At 33.9% G+C, this 20,334-nt stretch overlaps 2 protein-coding genes across 3 annotated transcripts; one reads left to right on the forward strand and one right to left on the reverse strand.

Moving 5' to 3' along the window:
* Positions 1 to 239: 239 nt before the first annotated feature.
* Positions 240 to 6,504, reverse strand: LOC306847328 (mucin-1). The gene is made up of 8 exons (XM_079381220.1): positions 5,990 to 6,504; positions 5,755 to 5,828; positions 4,787 to 4,929; positions 4,558 to 4,718; positions 4,298 to 4,444; positions 2,831 to 2,926; positions 823 to 1,879; positions 240 to 415 (listed from the first exon to the last, which is right to left on the reverse strand). The coding sequence occupies exons 1-6, from the start codon at positions 6,230 to 6,232 to the stop codon at positions 2,864 to 2,866; spliced, it is 831 nt and encodes a 276-aa protein (XP_079237346.1). The 5' UTR covers positions 6,233 to 6,504; the 3' UTR covers positions 240 to 415; positions 823 to 1,879; positions 2,831 to 2,863.
* Positions 6,505 to 8,485: 1,981 nt separating this feature from the next.
* Positions 8,486 to 12,875, forward strand: LOC306847330 (DNA-directed RNA polymerase III subunit RPC7-like). Of its 2 annotated transcripts, XM_079381223.1 has the most exons (8): positions 8,486 to 8,846; positions 8,936 to 9,060; positions 9,752 to 9,881; positions 10,099 to 10,164; positions 10,272 to 10,328; positions 10,445 to 10,521; positions 10,602 to 10,724; positions 11,092 to 12,875. In XM_079381223.1, the coding sequence occupies exons 2-8, from the start codon at positions 8,944 to 8,946 to the stop codon at positions 11,176 to 11,178; spliced, it is 657 nt and encodes a 218-aa protein (XP_079237349.1). In that variant the 5' UTR covers positions 8,486 to 8,846; positions 8,936 to 8,943; the 3' UTR covers positions 11,179 to 12,875. The 2 variants fall into 2 exon arrangements, with proteins under 2 accessions (XP_079237349.1, XP_079237350.1); XM_079381224.1 differs by having other exon boundaries at positions 8,816 to 9,060; positions 11,092 to 12,349.
* Positions 12,876 to 20,334: the final 7,459 nt, after the last annotated feature.

Consider the following 20,334-nt stretch of genomic DNA (forward strand, 5'->3'; position numbering starts at 1 on the left):
TAAGTACATTATTATTGTATGCTTATTATTTAGTGATTCATACTTAATTTTATCTTAATTTTTACTCCATAAATCTAAAAACATCAATGTGTCCATGAATTATTGATTGACATCACATATCACAATTTTCCAGATTAGATCAATTAACCTGTTTCGACTGACTAAATCCCATAAATGTTGATATTCAAATGAAATGACAAAATTGAGAAGAGGATAAAAAAAATAATAAACATACAAATAACTAAAACATTGCATGCAGTTTATTTATTTCGAATGTGCCTGGTAATATATTGTTTTGCTGAAGTATTGTGCATCGAATACAATAGCTCTACCCACAGAAAGTGTGTAAATAAGTGTAAATGACCATACAAATAACACAAATGAAAAGACATATATGAATTGATAAACTAGCAATCTGGAGATACCAAACCCCCACATACCGTATCAAAAATAAAATCTTTAAATTTAAGAGATCTACTCTTCTTCTGTAGCCTAAGATATACTGGAAAAGAGACCGGGGCAAGATGTCACACAGGGAAGCATTGTCACATATGCAAATCCTGTTGGTCAAAACATTGTTTTGATGTTTGATATATATTGATTCTTTGATCTTTGTTGCTGTTTTATAATTGTTTTACTGTTTGAAATCTCACAGACACGCCACAGAATATCATAAAGCATACTTTAGTTTAACTCTTTTTATTGGCAATTCAGAGTTATTACAAGTGAGGAAAAGAAAAAACCATACAACACTGGTTTCACAACACTGAACAAAAAAATCTTGATGATGTTAAACATTCCTTGCTCTCCGGCCAAGCATACTTTAAGGGGAAAACACAGTTTTTTCATGCACCTGTCAAATTTGAGATTTTGGGCTTTTTGGTTTTTCATAAAGTATTTTTTCAGACTAGTGGAAACAAAACATCCAAAAGACACTGTTAAGTATTTCTTTTATAGCACTTTATCTATTTGTGCCAATAGAGTTCAATTACAATACATATTTTTAAAGGCCGTTTTCTCAAAATGAGTTTTCTCTCCTACATTGAGCCATATATCTCCACTTCAGTAGCACTAACACACACCCAACTTTACATCTTTATTCCTGTCTATATCCTGAAGGTTGTTACAGAGGGATTTGTTCGTATATCATTTGCTAGATTATATACAACATTTTATTCCCCCCAAAAATTGTGAAAATGTATTGTTTTCTGTCTGTTCTAAGTATTTTCTGAATTATGGAGTGACAAAATGAGATACCCCAAATTCCTTCTGTAAAAACTTTTGATATATCAATAAAATGAAATAAGAATTTTGAAACCAACTTCATCCAGTGTTTAGATTTTTATTCTAGAAATGTATGCAAATTAGCGCATATTTCATTAAATAATGCCTCATTTGCATATTTAAACGAACATTTTAGAAAGCTTGTAATACAAAAAATGTTTGCAATTATCAATGTAATCAATCAACTAGGTAAGTAAGGTGATAAATATTAGTTATTTTATTTTTACCCTATTCGCCTGCAGTGTCTCGCCTTATTTTTGAAACAGTGCAAATATTCAAAGGCTTTCTTAAGAATAAACCTAACCTGGTAAATATTTAGTGACGTATTAAGTGTGACAACTAGCCCCGGTCTTACTTGTGTTAAACTGAAATAGAATCAGAGATGCAAAAGTTCACAGACCCAAATCCCCATATCTGTGCTTCATAAATAGTACAGAAATAAATAATTGTCTGTCCAGTTGAGTATAATACTTAGATTACACATGGTAATGATGACAAGTCCACATTTTTAGAAACTTCCTGAAGAAACCAGCATCTTCTAAGAGAGAAACCGCTTCACCGTCCTGACCTTCATAGCGTCAGCTACTCCATGCCTCTGAAACAAAGACCATATTATTTACATTAGTATACATTATGCCAGACAGATACTGATGAATGCAATGTCACTTTTGCAAAGTTGTCAGTGACGTCAGCTTTACAGTTTTCAGTGTTTAATGTTAACAAGATGATTAATCATGTCAGAGAAGCACTACGCATGTAGCAAGTTTTGAAATATAGCTATATGACATGTGAAGGGAGCTTTTAATGCACATAACTCTGACTCGTTCAGTTTTACTCATTCATTTACTGGTCACCAATTTGGAGAATACATAGATGGATTTATTGTTTAAATAGTTGACACATAATGTTAAAAATCATAACTGTGTTTCATAATCAGTATGACTATTTTTAATTAAAGCTAAGTAATCTCAAACAATAAAAAAACTGATCCACTCATCTCTGCATTAAAGTAGTTATACAGTTTAAAGCAACCAGCATGAAGCCTTTCCCAGCGATAGTTATAAATCATCACCATTCATTATCTGACAGCTCAGTAACATATTAATGGTGTGTAAAAGAACTGAACGTATTGTGTTTAATCCTAATTCAATGGTAGCTTTATGAAATATATTTGCTAGCATTAAATCCCATCTTTGTGTTGCAAGCACTGTGGTCACCATGGTAAACAGTTCATTGAATGAAAGGCTTCACCTCATGGTAACTAGCCCAGTTTATGTATTTAATCTGCATTGTGTTGCTGGTGTTTCTTTGTCCATGTTGAATAGATCTGCTCCGCCAGCAACTAAGCTTTTACCTGTAAGCCTCCATCATAGGCAAACCTGTTAGTCCAAACCTATCCTTTGGTTTCTGAGACCAGCTTGAGAAAATAATAATAATGTTTTGTTGATAAATGCAGCAATTATGTATACAGATGCCTATATAATAAACCTAAATATTACTTATGGCTATCTACTGTCTGTAGAAGTTTTTATTAATTTATTTCTACCTTATTTCTACTCTTATAGTGGTGTTGTGGTTTTCATCTTTGAGGATTCATCATGTACATCCCGGATCGGTTGCCATGTTGTGCTTCCGGTTCTCCCTGTAGAAGAAACGCTTTATTAGAGGTCATGTCTGTGAGCTGTAATAACAGAATCATTAGACAAACATCTTATGTAATTATGAATATATGAATAATGGATGAATAAGAGCTAAACACTTAAGTTATTGTATATTATACCAATCTAAGAGATACACTTCACATGAGTAATAAGCACAATGTTCTGATAATCTGTCTGCTCAAAACTTGCTACTGTTCCAAGATTTCAAATTGAACAAGTGGACAAGAAACTGGACCCTTTTCACATTTCTGGGGGAAAAAAAAGTTAATTAAGGTGGTCAGAAAAGAGAAAGATTTGGCATCACTCCCTCAGCCATTGTATTAGAAACACTCACACAGCAGCCTTAAAGGAATAGTTTACCCCAAAATTAAAATTTTGCTTAAAATATACTTACCCGCAGGCCATCCAAGATGGAGATGAGGTTCGAAATGTAGCATTACATCACCTGCTCATCAATGGATCATATGCAGTGAATGGGTGCCGTCAGAATGAGAGTCCAAACAGCTGATAAAAACATCACAATAATCCAAAACTAATCCACACCACTCCAACAATTACTCCAGTCCTTGTAAGTGAAAAGCTTTTAAGAAATGTTTTTAAGAAACAAATCCATCATTAAGGCGTTTTTAACTTTAAACCGTCACTTCTGGCCAAAATCCATAAAGATTCTTCTAGTGAGAAAGTCCATCCTCTGTTGTCCTCTCACATTAATATTGCCTGATTTAGATGAGACAACTTTTTCACTTGAAAAAGCAGTATTATGGATAAATGACTCAGTTTGAAGATAAAAGATAAAAACATCTTGATGGATTTGTTTCTTTATAAAAAAAAGATGTTAAATGATAGATTGGAGTGGTGTGGATTATTGTGATGTTGTTATCAACTGTTTGGACTCTCATTCTGACGGCACCCATTCACTGCATATGATCCATTGGTGAACAAGTGATGCAATGCTACATTTCTCCAAATCTGTTCTGATGAAGAAACAAACTCATCTACATCTGGGATGGCCTGAGGAGGACAACATTTTCAGCTAATTTTCATTTTTTGTGAACTATTCTTTTAAGTAGTTTTCTGAAACATAATGCCAAGGTAATATAGCACAAATTATAATGTTATACATTACATTAAAAAAATGAACAAATAAAAAGCATTGCAAGATTTACAATGTTAATAACTATGGAAATGCATAGTTAAAAGTCTGTGAACAGGGTTCATTAATTTATGTATAATAAACTAAATCACAATGTCTTATGCTGACGTGAAATAAATAGGTTTTGGGCTAGTGGCATTTCTCAATAGATCTTTAGTTGAACTTATATCACAGTCATATGAAATGAAGTTGTTCTTACCGAGCTCCGGTAGTTGGGGCTCCTCTCAGGTGTGTGTGACATATATGTGGGATTGGCAAGATGTTCTTTGAAGGACGTTCTCTCATACGGTGCTACGGTTTGTGTTTCTTCCTTTTTTTCTTTTCTCCTACAGCACCAAAAGCATATCTGGAGAGATTGAAGTGAGAAATTACATTAAATAATACCACAGCACTGTATGTGTTGAATATTTTTTCTGTGACTTTGGGAAAGTTTATCAAATGTAAATGTTAAGTATTTACCAGTAGTAAGATGATGAAGAGAAGCAGTATAATGATGCATGCTAGCACTAGCAATGCAATGGCCCAACCAGGAAGACCTTCAACAATAGATTCTGCAAAAGGCATTGCTGTAACCATCGGATTTGTGGACTTTGGAAAAAGCCAGGCAGGTGTGACTGTTTCTGCATGAAAAAATATATACATTTTAGAATTAATTTCATTCTGCATGAGTCTGTTGATGAATACTCACCTGCTGTGTACTGTCTGTTGACTGCAAGACCGTTCACTTGAGTGTTATTATCTATGGCCCTCAGGAACAAATGCTTGATCACAACATTGTTGATAAAAATGGTCTGGAAATGGATGGTACAATTTGCGATCACAGACCCGTTACTGTAATCAAATGAGAAACAAATTTTAGATTGACTGCAATATTTAACGCAGTAACACTTAAGTACACTTTAAAAAAAGTACTTATTACAGAAATAAACTAGTTTAAAAGAATATATTTTTAAAGTGAATTTAATGTTTCTGACACTTGCAAGTAAATTAAAATGTGTTATAGTTTATATTTATATCAAAAACAATTTAGAGAGCTTTTTTGACAAACTTAAGTATATCTTTACTTTTATAATTACTTCTATTGCATTTGAGATAAAGATTCAAGTGTATTGCTGAATACTGACAAGACTTTATGATAAATAAACTAAAATATGGTAATACTTTAATATAATTTCTATTAATTTCTATGTATTTAAATATATTTGTAATTGCGCATTTGTAATGATGAAAGATATTAAATTTAATATAAAACACACTACAGTTAAAATTATAATCAAGTACTTTACGGGTTTTAGTATGTTAGTCAGCATCTCAAAATAAGTGTTTTTGTTACCCCGCTGACTTAAAATTTTTAGTTTAGTCAACTAAAATATTCCAGTTGTCCCTTAAATTAACAGTGAGTAACTTAAAATTTAAAGTTGACTAAACTAAAAATTTTAAGTTGAAATAAACTTTTGGAAAAACAATATTTTTTACAGTGTTACAGTCCTGAAAGTGAACTCTGAGGATACTTAATTGACCTTTTATTTCATTGACATTATATTATCTTCAAGTACTAAGTACACTCTTCTTTATCACAATTTATTATTATTAATATATTTTCCGCAGTCATTTAGGACTAATACACCTTTAACAAAAGAATGAGAGGAGATTTACCTGAACTGCATATTTGTCACTCCTCTATAGGTTTCTCTTGTGTCACAGTCAGAGCAGTTGAAGGTGATGTCCAGCTGTGAAAATTAAACAAGATCATGTTCACAGAATCTCTGTTAGGGTCAACAACTTACATGTACTGAATATGTTGTTGCTGGTATAATGTATAGAATGGCTGCTCTAGTCAATAAAACTGGCACTGGCATTTATTCATTCATAAATCACGGGAAGCACTTACAACTCCAGCAACCTCAGCATACAAGCGCTTGTACTGCTGTGAGGTTGTGTTGAGGAGAGCGTCGCTGAAGACGCGGTTGTTGATCTCCATGCAGAGAGAGAATGAGTACAAGGGTGAAGGGTAGATCTGTGGCTCTGCCTGGAGGCCCTCCAGAATTTTTAAAAGACTGTAGGGCTCAGCACCTAGAAACGTAAAATGATTGTTCATTGCCATGTGTGTGTGTGTGTGTGTGTGTCCTGGCATTACCTACATTACGGGGACCAATGTCCCCACAAGGATAGTAATACCAGTAAATTTTGACCTTGTGGGGACATTTTTTGGAAATTTTTCCCATAATTCAGCTCATATCAATGTCAGATGATGACTTACTGACAATAGTTTCAAATTTGATACAAAACGAGTACCTACAATATAATGCAGAATTTTATTTATTTATTTATAAATGTATGTAAAATGCACTGATATCAGACATTTTGTAAATACAAATAGCATATAATGTTATATATTTTTTTCTTACAAAAACTCAAAGCTGTTTTACTGTTATGTTATTTTATAATACTCACATTATTGATTTTCCAACTTTGCTGGCACACAAAACACTTTACAACAATTGATTTGTTTCAGTGAATCTGTTACAAAATACATTTGTTACAGTATTTATTAATCTGTGTTAACGTAAAAATGCAAGTTAGTTCATGTTAGCTCAGGACTATTAACTAGCATTAATGCAACTTTTGATAATAGATCATAAATGTTGGAATCAATATTAAGTAAGATTATTAAATGCTTTAGAAGTATTTTCATTGTTAGTTTATGTTAACTACAGTAGTTAACTAATGTTTATGTTATTGTAAAGTGTTGCCATTTTAGCACATTTCTCTTACTTTTTTCCTGATTTGAGTTCTTGATTCATTTATTCGTCCAAGTGCAATCTGTGTTTGTTACAAACACATTTTTAATAGCATAAGGATTAAATCATATAGCCTATATTATCATTTACAAAAGTAGAACAGTTTATTATTTCTATCGTGAAATCCTCATGATGTTTGATTAAATGCAAAAGTCATATTACTTACCTTTTGCAGAGAACAGCAAGCAGAAGAGTGCAGCCCCGGTATAATATAATCTAATGTGCCTCATCCTGAAGAAAGTGAGATGGGAATTAAATTGACTGAATGATATTCCTCTGGCTGAAGAGCTTCTGTAATAGTCTCTAGAGAGGTGCTGATGGCAAATGAAGCGTGATCATGTATTTGCACAGCTTTTATCCAGAGACAGAATGTCAGCTGTCAATCAGTCGTGGGTGGAGGCGTGGCTTTATGGACCTAAAGTTAGTAACGGATGATGAATCATAACTCCTTTGTTTTACTCTATCCTCTTTTTCATTGTTCTTCATTGAGACCCGTGGACTGCTATCAAAGCCATTCTGTTTGAGCTGCATGCACTGCACTGCTGTAAAATGTGTTTGCCTCAAAATGCTGTAAGTTGGCTGTGTTTAACCAGGGGTTAATGTGACTGACAATGGTCTGCTGCACCCTCACCAGAGGGACACATGTTACCTGACTGCACAGGATGTGTTGCCATGGAAACACACTGCCAACAATGAGAAACTGCTTGTAGGGGCTTGTTATGACCTCCATATGATACAAATCACGTTCCTGGCATAATAAAAATCTGGTGGGGAGACTGAAAATTTGTGTATGAAGGTTACTGTAGTTAAATAAAATTAAAGAAATTAAAAAAAAATAATAATAAGCTATTTCAAATAAAGTAAATATAAAAAAAAAAACGTTTTTTAAAAAACGTTTAGTTTTTTGGTTAGCCTATTTGTTATAACATGTTCTAGTCACATTTTTAATATGTATAGTTTATTTTAGTAAATATTCTGAGAGTTGTTTTGAGTTTAACACATGAATTGAGTGAATTTATGAGCTTTACTCATATATGTTTTTGGGTTTGTTAAATATGTTGCTGTATAATTGTTAATAATAATAATAATAATAATAAAAAAAGAAGAAAGAAAATAATCTCTAGGTGTCTAAATGACATGTTTGTCCTATTTTATCCAACCTGAATTCACCCTGTTCAGTATATAACTGTTTCCAATGTAACACATAAATAGCTCTTGGCCTCCAGGGGGCGCCTGATACTCAGTAACACGCCTTCAAATCTCAAGACTTTGTAATCGTTTAAATCTATTATGACCCTTACATTTTTCAGGATTAGTATTTGAATTATTTATAAAGATCCGCACAATCTCTATAAAAATTATTAAGTGAGTCTTTTAACTTTTATAATGGTTTTATATTGTAATCTGGGTGCATCCTGACCTGTGTTGAGCACTTGGGTAAAATGTACCGTGTTACAACACCTTTAAAATGGGATAAGTGTTATTTATATATTTCAATATTTGATATTCAGCATCGTAATAATAAATATTTATCTAAGTTTCGCCTACTAAAGTAGACCACGCCCCTTGGACAAGCCCCGCCCTCCGGTGACAAGCAGCCTCTGAAACACACGAGAGGAGCCTCGTACAGTAACAGATCTACTCGATTATTATTATTATTTTTTTAAAATCCTATTAACAAATGTTAATACCCTGTTAATAACACTAGTAGTAGCAATATAATAATTTGAAACACTGGGAACTTCGTAGCGAGCAGGACTGTAAACTGAGACGGAAGACACGTGTACATGTGCCGGATGTAAACACAACTACCACGTGTTCAAGTGACTGTGCCGGACACATGGCCTCACTCTCAGCAGGCAGCTGGTGATTATTGGGCTCATAAGAGGCTGTTTTGGAAGGACAGCTCCATGAATGCGATCCACTGAACCCGAGACACGGTTTGAGGTAAAATAAAGTCAGCCTTTGTGGATCTTGCCGGCTTCATCGTGGCTGTGAGTGTTTTTATTGCTTACTGGCATGTGATGATTGTACAGGTCCAGTCATGGCAGGCAGCAGAGGTCGAGGCAGGAGCCAGTTCACCTTCAATGTGGACGCGCTGGGGTTTGGGAGGGGTGATTCCTTACCCACTTCTGCACAAACACCTTCTCCTCTTTTTCCTGTGAGTGTTTAATGGCAAATCGAGTGTCTTTACATTGTAATATAACATCATTGGTTGTTATTACACACATATTATGCTATAAATGTCTTATTATTGGTTTGTAAAAACGGATTATTCTGAGAAAAGCTTTTTTGTTTGAGATTATTATTATTATTTTTAAGTGTGGTTTAACTGTCTAAAACATCTTGGGCTTTGCTGTATGTAACATTTGTTTTGTTATTTTTGTTTATCATTTTATTTTAAATTTCTAATGATTCTTTAAATTTTAAGACAATCAATTCATGCCATTTACCTTTCTTTCTTTCTTTCTTTCTTTCTTTCTTTCTTTCTTTCTTTCTTTCACAAAAAGAGATATTTGGTGTATGCTGCTTTGTTCCTTTTTTAGTTTGGCAGTAATAATTTATTAAAATATATATATATTTTCATTGTTATCTAATTACTTTTTTATTTTAAAATTAATATTTTTATTTATACCGTTTTCCTTAAACCTTATGCTAATTAGGCCATTTACTTGTATGACTTTCTTTCTTTTAACACAAAAGGACACAAAAAAAATGGAACAAAAACAGCAAACACTTTTTTTTTTTGTTAATGAATATTTTAATTATTTTTAATTATTTTAATTTACCTTTATGACTTTCTTTATGTAGTTCTTTAATATTAAAATAATATAATATTATTTTTCATTCAGCCTATGCAGTTTAAGCCAGTACCTCTGCATACAGGAGAAGAGGTGGACTATATGCTCGCTCTTAAGCAGGAGCTGAGAGCCTCCAGCAAGAACCTGCCGTTCCACATAAAAGCAGCCAGAGCAAAGACAGGTAAGACTGGTAGAGGCAACGTGTGGGTGATACATTGATGTATAAAGAGAGGCCAATTCTGAGCACAAAGGATGAAGATCCAGCATGATTTGGAGAACAAGGTCCTGCAGTCTCCTGGATTTGCATTTGAACTGTCGGCAGTCACTGAAACGACCCATCAGGCATTGACTGTTGAAGATCAGGTTTGAACGACTCTCTTTGTTGTTTTCTTTTTTAGATGTGGCTCGTTACTCTGATAAATATCACAACGGAGAGCCGAAGAACTGCATTGACTGGAGTCCAGGTGAGTGCTATCCGTACCATTCTGTAGTTATTGTGCTACAGCTGCGTTTTATAGTCAAATGATTTTAAAAGTCAGTTCTCTCTAAAAAATATTCAATCTCATTCCAGACTGGAGCCGAATGCCAAAAGAGCTTTGCATTAAAGTACGGAAACCCTGCAAAACAGGTGAAAGAAACTCTATTATTAATATCATTACAGTCTTGATACTAATGCTAATACAGTACATGTTATAATATGAGTAAACCACGTTTTCCACGCCTTCTGTTCTGCTCCATTTTAAGTCATAGGTGCCAAGCCACAACTCAAAAGAAAACCAAAAGTAGCTTCCGCTAAAGAAGAGGTTCTCCAAAAACTAGAGGTATACATTCACAGAAAACATGTTTTCTTGCTGTTTAATGTGTATGCAGCACATTAGTAATATTGTGGAATGACATGTAGACACTTGAGAAAAGAGAAGAAGAGCAGCATTCTGAGGAAGAGGAGGATGAAGAAAAGAAGAAACAGAATGATGAGGAGGAGCCAGATGCAGATCAAGACTATGATGAAGAGGAGCGTGAAGATGTAAGAAAAAATATCAGGATTTAATAGAAAACACACATTCTTTGTGGTGTTGTCATGTGTATATGATATATTTCTTTCTTTCCTTTTCTTTTTTCATGCACTAAAAGAGATTTTTGTTGTATGCTGCTTTAGTTCTTTGGCAGTATAAATCACTATTACTTTTTACTGCATGGGAAACAGTGTCTTAGCCTTATTGCAAAATATATATATATTTTTGTGTGGTCCTCAGAGCAAATAAAGTAATATAGTTTGAAACGAGGGTGTAGGGTGGCAGAAATGTCATTTTTTTGATAACTGTCCTTCTTTAAATATCCTAGCAACTTTTCAAAGCATTTTTTAACAGCAGAATATGTGTGCTGTGTTTCAGGAGACAGACTACATCATGTCTTACTTTGACAACGGAGAGGATTTCGGAGCAGATAGTGATGACAATATGGATGAAGCTGTCTACTAATGTATTTAAAAGGCAAAGTTCTCCTCACTGAATATTTCTATGACTGAGACTTTAAAGTATATATTTCAAGAAGAAGTGTTTTAATTCATGTGCTATCTTGACACATACTGACTCTGATTGCGACCGACTGATATTGTTAAGATCCAGAGAGGCAGTGCTGCTACTAAAGATGCTGTTCTGGGATTTCTAAGCTGCTTCACATAAACAGATCATGATCCATACAGATACTGCTGCTATTCCAACAGTGCTGGGATGTTTCTCAAAGATAGTCTGCTTTTAACTTCTGTTTTATTACTGGAATTGGAAAGCTCTGTTTAAAAAGGCAGTGCACCGAAGCCATCATTCCTTTTAGTCAGACAGGGACCGTTTACCTGCATATTTAATGCATCTCATGTTTACACCTGATAATGCCTTGAATTGTGAATTGCACCTGTAAAAGAGTGACTTCATCTGTTTTAAGCTGTGTGTGTGATAAATATTAGTGAAAAAGTAATTAATGGTACAGAATATTTTTATTTTAGGCAGCATGTGAAGTCATCTGATGCATTTTTACTCTGTAGTTTGACAGACCTAGTCTTTATTCACTTCCATTATAGGAAAAATAACAGTTTAGAGTGGACAGTCTTTCAAAATTGGTCTTTTGTGTTCCACTAAAGAATGAAAATCATGTGTTTGTAATGAATGTGAGTAAATGAGGACATTTTCATGTGAGCTATTTCTTTAAGAGTAGAGTTTTTCTTATGTATCATCAGGCAGCCGACAGGTGGCGATATTTCTTTTCTGACTATAATGAGCTCTTACAATAAATCACCTGATTATAGAGCTTTAACTAACCAGTGTTTTACAGTGCAGGCAAGATTTCACAAAGCAATATCAAAATAACTAAGCTTTAGTGCTTTCATTTCAGAACTGCACATGCTGGACTTTACAAAACATCAACTTTATATGCTATTTTATTTTATGAAATATTTGTCTGTAAGCCAATTTTTTTTATTATTCAGTTGAAATGCATGCTATAGGGTGTGTTTAGTGCAATGATATTCATCTTATTTTACTGCATCATTCCTCAGTGACAGATTTATGCTGTTTGTGCAGCAACATTCTGCAGAGCTACAAGTTCAGCTAACAAATATCAGCTCCCCTGTAACATTAAACTTAATTCATTTCAAGTCATTTTCAAGTACTTTATTGGCATGACTGTTCAAATTCTATTCTGACAAAGCATTAAACAAGTATATTATGTAAGTAATGGCAAGAAAAAAGGAAATATACAATATAACAATGACAATAGCTGCATGGGGTTATAATCATAGAAACTGAAGTGCATGAATTTGTTAGAAACCTCTGACTCAAACTGATCAATGAACTGACCTCTTTAGTTCTTATAGGCTGTGCATGCATTGCATCATGTACATTGGCCCCTGCATGCAGTTGTATATACACACACCTTCAGCGTGCAAAAAATGCATGCAGCATTTTCCATCAGGGCCTGACAAAAACATGTTATTCAATGTATGCCACACATCGTGAAGGACGGGGCTGGGAAATGTAAGTCAACAAACTGAGGCAAAGTCAGATGTGTCACCTGCACCCCCACCCCTGTGCCGTGACCTATTGCATAACTGAGACATAAACAAACCTATCGAATGCCTTTGTACCAGCATGTGACTGTGTTGAATAAACAGATATGGAGAACTGCTTGTATCAAAGATAAATGCCTGCAGCCCTGAAGGTGATAAATGCACATTTAACATAAACTGTATTACTGTACTAATACTGTATTTTTAATCGGAACGGTTTTTTGAACTTATGGACAAAATCTTTATAAAAAACTAAGAAAAATTTTGCATATGTGTGATACTGAAAATATAGAGCTTATATTCGAGGAGCAAAAAACAAGTCAGTTTAATTACAAAGGCCCAAACAGAACAAAATATGCAATTTGGTGCAGATGCTAATATCAACATGGCCAAAACGTAAGATGAATTTCTGATAGCTTGTACTGTAAATCAATGTCAGTTGTCACTCTAATTCTCCAAATTATATGTCTTAAGTAAGATATTTATATGCTTAGTTTTATGATCAAAGCTCTAGTTGCACAAATTGGTGTATATATGAATAATTAAGTTCCTTCAGTCCAGTAAGTGTTCATCTTAAAATATTAATAGCTATCTAAAAGACATTCTTACATATACTTTCTAAAATCTGTGGAGATTTCAAAAAAAAAAAAAAAAGACATGAACCACGACAATTATACTAAAAGGCCTTTTACTTGTTCATTAAGTATAAATTATCAGTCAGACAAAAGAAAGGAGTAGATTGTGTACAACGGGTCTTTCAGGAAAGTTTTGATCCTATTAATAATTCAGAGGTCTTTGCCTATTAAATATGACACTGTAGGCTTTATATGGTTAAGCTTTGCATCTGATTGGTTGTTTTCCATGTTAAAACTCCTACATAATGTCTTTGTCATAAAATATTAAATCACAAGGTTATGCATTACCCATTTTTTGCTGTCATTAAATATACCCTTCATCTTTGTATCAATGAAAGTTGTTTGGCTGACTCAATTTTAGGCCCAAATGATAGCTGATAAAGTCTGCAAATGACAGCCGGACCAAACTGTGTTGGAATGAGGCAGGGGTCTGTGAATTTATCGCTTCCAACATCTTCCATATATTTAAAATATGTCTCGGTATGCAGTGCATGGCATTTCTTAAGCACATGTACTGCAGGCAGCTTTGACAAGGAAGAATTGTAGAGTTTCTCCAAGACTCATGGCACTAAATTATGTTTCTTGGCTATCTGGTTACGTAAATAGATGAAACTGCCTGTTGACAACATGTGTGAACGTGTATGTGTGTTTGTGTGACTTCCTCCTCCTCAGAAGCCTTGCTGCGTACTCGGTGTGCTTTTGTGGTGAGACAGAGAGAACACAGTGTACTCCCACAAAACGTAAGTGTTTCACATTTGAACACGTCATTTTTGCTGTGTTCATCTCACTTACCTGATGTCAGCTGACCAGATGTTGATTGCTATTTGTTTGGTACATAAAACCAAGTGCTTTGAATGTCAGAAATGACAAGCAGGAGGCAAATAAAAGTAAATTCACACAACATGTTTTGTAGGTCAGTATCAAGCTAAATGCTAATGCTAAAGATAACAAACCCCACATTTACAGTATGTTGTATATGTATAGTTCACATAACACCCATGCAGTGTTAGCGTCACTCATTTCGACATGACAGATTGCCACCAAAACTTGGATCAAGTTCCCAGGGCGGTACTGTAACACAATTATGTAACTTTCATTTGTTATTATAGGTGTATAATTGAAGGATTTGTGTTGGGAGACACTGTCTGCTCTCCCATTGGTTGTCGGTGCATCACATTTCTGCTCATTTGCATGAATGTAAATTATGGCAACACTACCCAAATTTTTAGACGTGAAAATTAAAATCAATCATTGTAATTTATTATGCATCAATGAAGGCGCAAAATATAATATGCAAAATTAATAACACAGAAGTGCACTTAATTGTATTGAATGTGAACTTGAAATAAAAGGCCGCTTAAGTGCACATAAAGAGAGTTCACTTTCATGACTGGTTCTTTACACACTTAAATACACAAAATACGCTTTATAATAATGCCAAATTAATAGATTTACTTTACCGTACATTGTAAATCATCATGCATTATTAATCTTTTGTAGTGATTTAAAGAAGTAGGTTAGTTTGATGTGTTGACTAACATCCTAAACACATGTAAAGGACTTGATTATAAATTAAACTGCAGTGTGTTACTTGATATTAGATTTAACGTTTTTTATTAATAAGATATTTCATTAATTTAGCATATTTTAAATGTTCTAAATTGCAACTTCATCATTACAAATGTGAAATTACCAAAATATTTGAATAAATGACATACAAGTTTCAATGTAAATGACTTTACGTATATTTTAGTTTATCATAAATGCTTGTCAGTACATTCAGTCATATTTCAAAGACAATAGAATTAATTATGAAATTACATATAAAGGTGTTCTTAAGTCCTGGGTCAAAATAAATATAAATTTAAACTATAATGAATCTAAATTAATTGCAATTAGCATGCAATAAAGTGTCTGAAAACACATTATGTTTGTAGTTAAGTATGTTCTTTTAAAGATTTTGTTTTTCTTTTACTCTTTTTAAAGGTATGCTTAAGTGTACTACTTCACAAGGAATGGCATGGTTTCGAATCTCATGCTCACAATAGCTAATATTTCACAGCATAAAATGCACTGTAGTCTGTTTGATAGTCAGATTTTCTTTTCTCTTACCTTGCTTTATTTTGTTTGATGTACACTAGAGTACAGCAGTCGTGTTTTGCTCTTTCTCGGTTAATCTTGTTGAAAAGGGAAGTGAGGAGAAAAATGTTTTACTTTGTCACTCTTGTCATCACCTGACGTTCTCACCCCGAGGCCACTTCTGGCAAACTTCTAGGTATTACACATACAAGTGAGCTTCATGGCAGAATGCCAAAATGAGGTCAGGACGAGCGGATGTAGACCATAATGCTGTGCTGCGTCAATCCTGTTAGCTAAACTAAGAGAGAGGATTCTGCTGCGGAGAGAAAAAGAAAGGCCTGGGAAACAGGCCTCTCATGTGAGGTACAGCCAACACAGCAGTCTGAGCGCATGCACAAGCTTGTGCTCAGATTAAACTTTAATGCACTTTAATATACTTTAAATGTACTTTAAGGCAAGTGACAAGATCAGATCTCCTCGTTTGTTGCTACATCTGGCCTGAATTTGACCCTGTAAAGATCAAAGAGAACAGCATGCTTGCAGATTTTGTTCAGGTAGTTTCTAATAGACAAAATAGTATAATTTTGACTGTAGAAGAACACAGTTTATGTTAATGTACGCTGTATGGGTAACAATAAAAATGCACTGCATACTTGTGTTGCATTAGGAGTTTGCATTCACATGTAAGAAATAAGTATACAAATGTAATCTAACTAATCTATAATTTTATTATATCTACTCTATATTATTTCACTTTATAATTTAATTTATATAATAATTAAATAAGTTTAAGTAAACTAAGCATACGTTTAAAAAACAGCATTTGGTACGTAAAAAATATACTTTAAAACAATATACTCTAATGTTTTCAGACATTCAATTGTATGTTATTTACAGTTAAAAGAAAATTAATTATAGTTTAAATTTATATTAAATGCAGCTGAGTGTTTTTGATTCATAAGTAGGACTAAAGTACATCTTTATATGGAATTCCATTATTTCTGTTAAAATGTACTGAATGTACTGACAAGCATTTATGATCAAGTATGATTAATGTACTCAATGCCATTTCTATTGCGACTTGTTTGTCATGTATTGAAATTTATTTGTAATTACACATTTGTAATGAAGCTGCAAGTTAGTACATTTAAAATAAATATATTTTAATATATTTAATATTGAAAAATACACTACAGTTTAAATTTCCGTTAGTCGACACATCAAAATAAATGCACTGCTTTAAAGCACGACAATAAATAAATAAATACTTAAAATGCACTTTAAATGAACATTTTTAATTTAACATTATTACAAAAAATTTTTTACTTAAGAGTGTTAACAAACCTATATGAAAGTGTCTCTTTAAGTACACTTATGTAGCACTACAAGTGCACATTCAATACAGTTAAGTGCACTTCTTTTTCAGAAGGGTATATGGACAATATTGTGTCACAAGTTTCGCAAAGCTCTCACAGCTATGAAATCCTCCCTTATTCTAACTCTGACTCTGATCACATGTTAGTCATGTGCTGCATCATTTCATTACCACCAGTAATCATCTGAATTTGCTTTAGCAGAAACAAGTACCTTAACCAGAAACAAGCAAACCTACATTCCAAGGACTCCACCAAACCACAAAAGTTGTATGTTTTTGTACAGCAATCGCTTTTCTACATTTATTTGCTGATTCTCAGAAAGCGGCTGTAACTCCTGACTCCCATGGGAGAGCTGAGTCAGCGCCACCCTTTTCCTGCTTCCTCAGATCCAGGATCAGCCCTTCTATTGTGCTCAGAGGAAAGGTGAAGTACTGCAGTGTGCTTCCTCTGTTTGCATAGTTAACAGCTCTCATTTCCTCCTCACTAGGGATCTGATATTGATTCTATTCAGTGACACAATGTTCTTGTTACTGCAATAAACAGTTCAGTTAATGAAACTGATGTAAAGCAATAAACAGTCACAGTGTGACTAAAGCTTTGCCAGCACTGCTTTTTGCGTTACTTGTTGGCAGCGTTAACAGGTAATTTAGTACTGATTGAAAGTCATGACATATCAATTAGTAACTCTGAAACTCTGAAAGCACCAGTAATAAGGATATATATATATATATATTACACTAATAAGTAATATATATTTGGACAAGTATTATAATTGCTATTGCTCATTCTTGAGGATAGTGATTTGAATCAACTCCCCATTCCCAAGTATATAACTTTAGTGCAAGAGTTGTCCTGCACCAGTTGCACTATGAACATAACTCAAAATCTGCTTACAGTTGCAATAAAATTCAATTTCCACATGGAACATCCCTTATTAAAAAAAGTACTTATGGAAACATTATACTTTAAAATAAAGAATATAAGTGTAAATTAAATGTAATGTTTCTGGAGATTTAATTGCAAGAAATTACTAATTATTATATTAATTAAATAAATATGCAATAATTAAATATTATAGTTTAAATCTATATCAAATGCAGTTAGCTGAACTTTAGAATGGTGTTTGACCCACTTAAGTAGGACTTAAGTACATCTTTATATATAATTTCATAATTATGTTGTTTTTGAAATATAAAATGTTACTGCTTACTGACAAGCATTTATGATGAACTAAAATAAGCTTTAATGTCAATTCTACTAAAACTTGAATGTCATTTATTTAAATATTTCTGAAATTACACATTTGTAACGATGAAGTTGCAATTCAGCGCATTTAAAAAATATATTAACCTTCTTCGTCAAAATATCAAAACAAGTGATTGTTAAAACAATGATTTAAATATTTATTTAAAGTAAACCTTAAGTAACTTTAATTTTAAAGTAAAATATTTATTGACATTGTTTCAAAGTGAACTTTAAAGTGTACTTAAGTGTGTTTAGAAAGTCATGAAAGTGAACCCTCTTTAAGTGACTTTTTCTTAAAAATGTGCTTCATGTTGTAACACTTGATTAAATTGATTTTATTACAATCAAAAATATTATTTAACATCACTGATCTAACATCACTCATCTACTTAAATGCTCTCTAAGATAATTGCAGGTTTTCAGTGTAGCACTGTTTAGTTGCTTTGACCCATACTGTAATGAACCCTGGATGCAGGGACTTCTATAATGATCACTGAGTGCATTATCAGACTCATGACATGACAGTTATGCAGCACGATCCTCATATCTCAAAATTCTTGTGTTCGAAAAGCACAACAATAAAACTAGTTAGGGGAAAGCACGTGAAAGCATGGAGATGTGGTGATTGTTTGCAGCGAGCTCTCTGATTAGGGCACTGAAAGGGAATCAGCAGACATTATCTCATGTCTTTGACCTTCCAGAATGCCAATTAAAGCTGTACTGCTGAAATGTTGACATATGTAGAGGCTGACTTCAGGAGAAAATGACACACTGCCCATAATAACAGTGCAAACATAGTACCAAATCAATGTATTCAGTAAAACCAAAAAAAAAAGAGGCATGTTCAATGCTTTCACTTCCTCGTTGTCTCACTGTCAGCTTAGTTCTTGCTGACAGTAGGGTTGTGATATATCATGACACTATCCTCACACCAGGGCTTGTCAGCAGCTCATCAGTTTTTGGCGTAACACCAAAATGAAGCCACAAGTGTTGGGAGTTGTTGCCGTTGTTTCTAATATTGGCTTGAAGGACTGAGTCATGGCTTATTCAGCAGCTGAGGTGACTGTGTGACCTGTGATCTGACTTTGAACATCACTGATTTCTGCATGAGTCTTTAAATTATGGAAATGAATGCAGATACCCAATGACAAGGTTTCTAAACTGGTGCATTGTTGCCCAAATATGGGTCGCAGGTCTGGTTTGATACAATGTCAAGGAATGAACACTGGCTGGAAATGTTCTCAGCCTCAGGCCATTCAAGTTATAGATGAGTTTGTTTTTTCATCAGAACAGATTTGGAGAAATGTATATCACTTGTTCACCAGTGGATCCTCTGCAGTGAAAGGGTGCCGTCAGAATGAGAGTACATACAGTTGATAAAAACATCACAATAATCCACAAGTAATCCACACCACTCCAGTCCAACAATTAATGTCTTGCGAAGTGAAAATCTGCATGTTTGTAAGAAACAAATTCATCATTCAAGTCGTCTTAACTTCAAACGGTTGTTTCTGGACAAAATATGAATCCATAATCCATAATAATGCTTATTCCATTGTAAAAGTCCATCTCCTGTTGTCCTCTCACATCAAAAATCCACCAATAGTTTAGGAGTGTATTCTAATTAGGTGCTTGATTAATGCATATGTCTGTCAATGTGTATTGACAAAGGCCAAATGACTTTTTCACTGAAGGAAGTAATATTATAAATAGAGGATCCATATTTTAGCCGGAAGCATACACATTTTATTATGAACATGCACCTTTTTGCTTAACAAGATGTTAATTGATGGAATGGAGGGGTGTGGATTACTTGTGGATTATTGTGATGTTTTTATCAGCTGTTTTGACTCTCATTCTGACGGCACCCATTCACTGCAGAGGATCCACTGGTGAGCAAGTGATGTAATACTAACTTTCTCCAAATCTGTTCTGATGAAGAAACAAACTCATCTACATCTTGGATGACCTGAGGGTGATTACAGTTTCAGTGATTTTTCATTTTTGCGTGAACTGTTCCTTTAAGAATGGAGTCATGTCAGTGAATTGCAGGGAAAAACAGGTACATGATATGACTACTAATAGAAAGGTTGTGCTCTAGTCTTCGGCAGAGTGACCCAGAAACTGCTGAATTATGTGATATCACACTCTTGCTGTCTCACCGTTGCTCACTTCAGCCACACAATCTGTGTCAAGGATTTCCCCAGCGTCTACTGAACCCCTGTGACACGTGACAGATGC

The sequence above is a fragment of the Barbus barbus genome, assembly GCF_936440315.1.
Source record: "Barbus barbus genome assembly, chromosome: 27".
Lineage (NCBI taxonomy): Eukaryota > Metazoa > Chordata > Actinopteri > Cypriniformes > Cyprinidae > Barbus > Barbus barbus.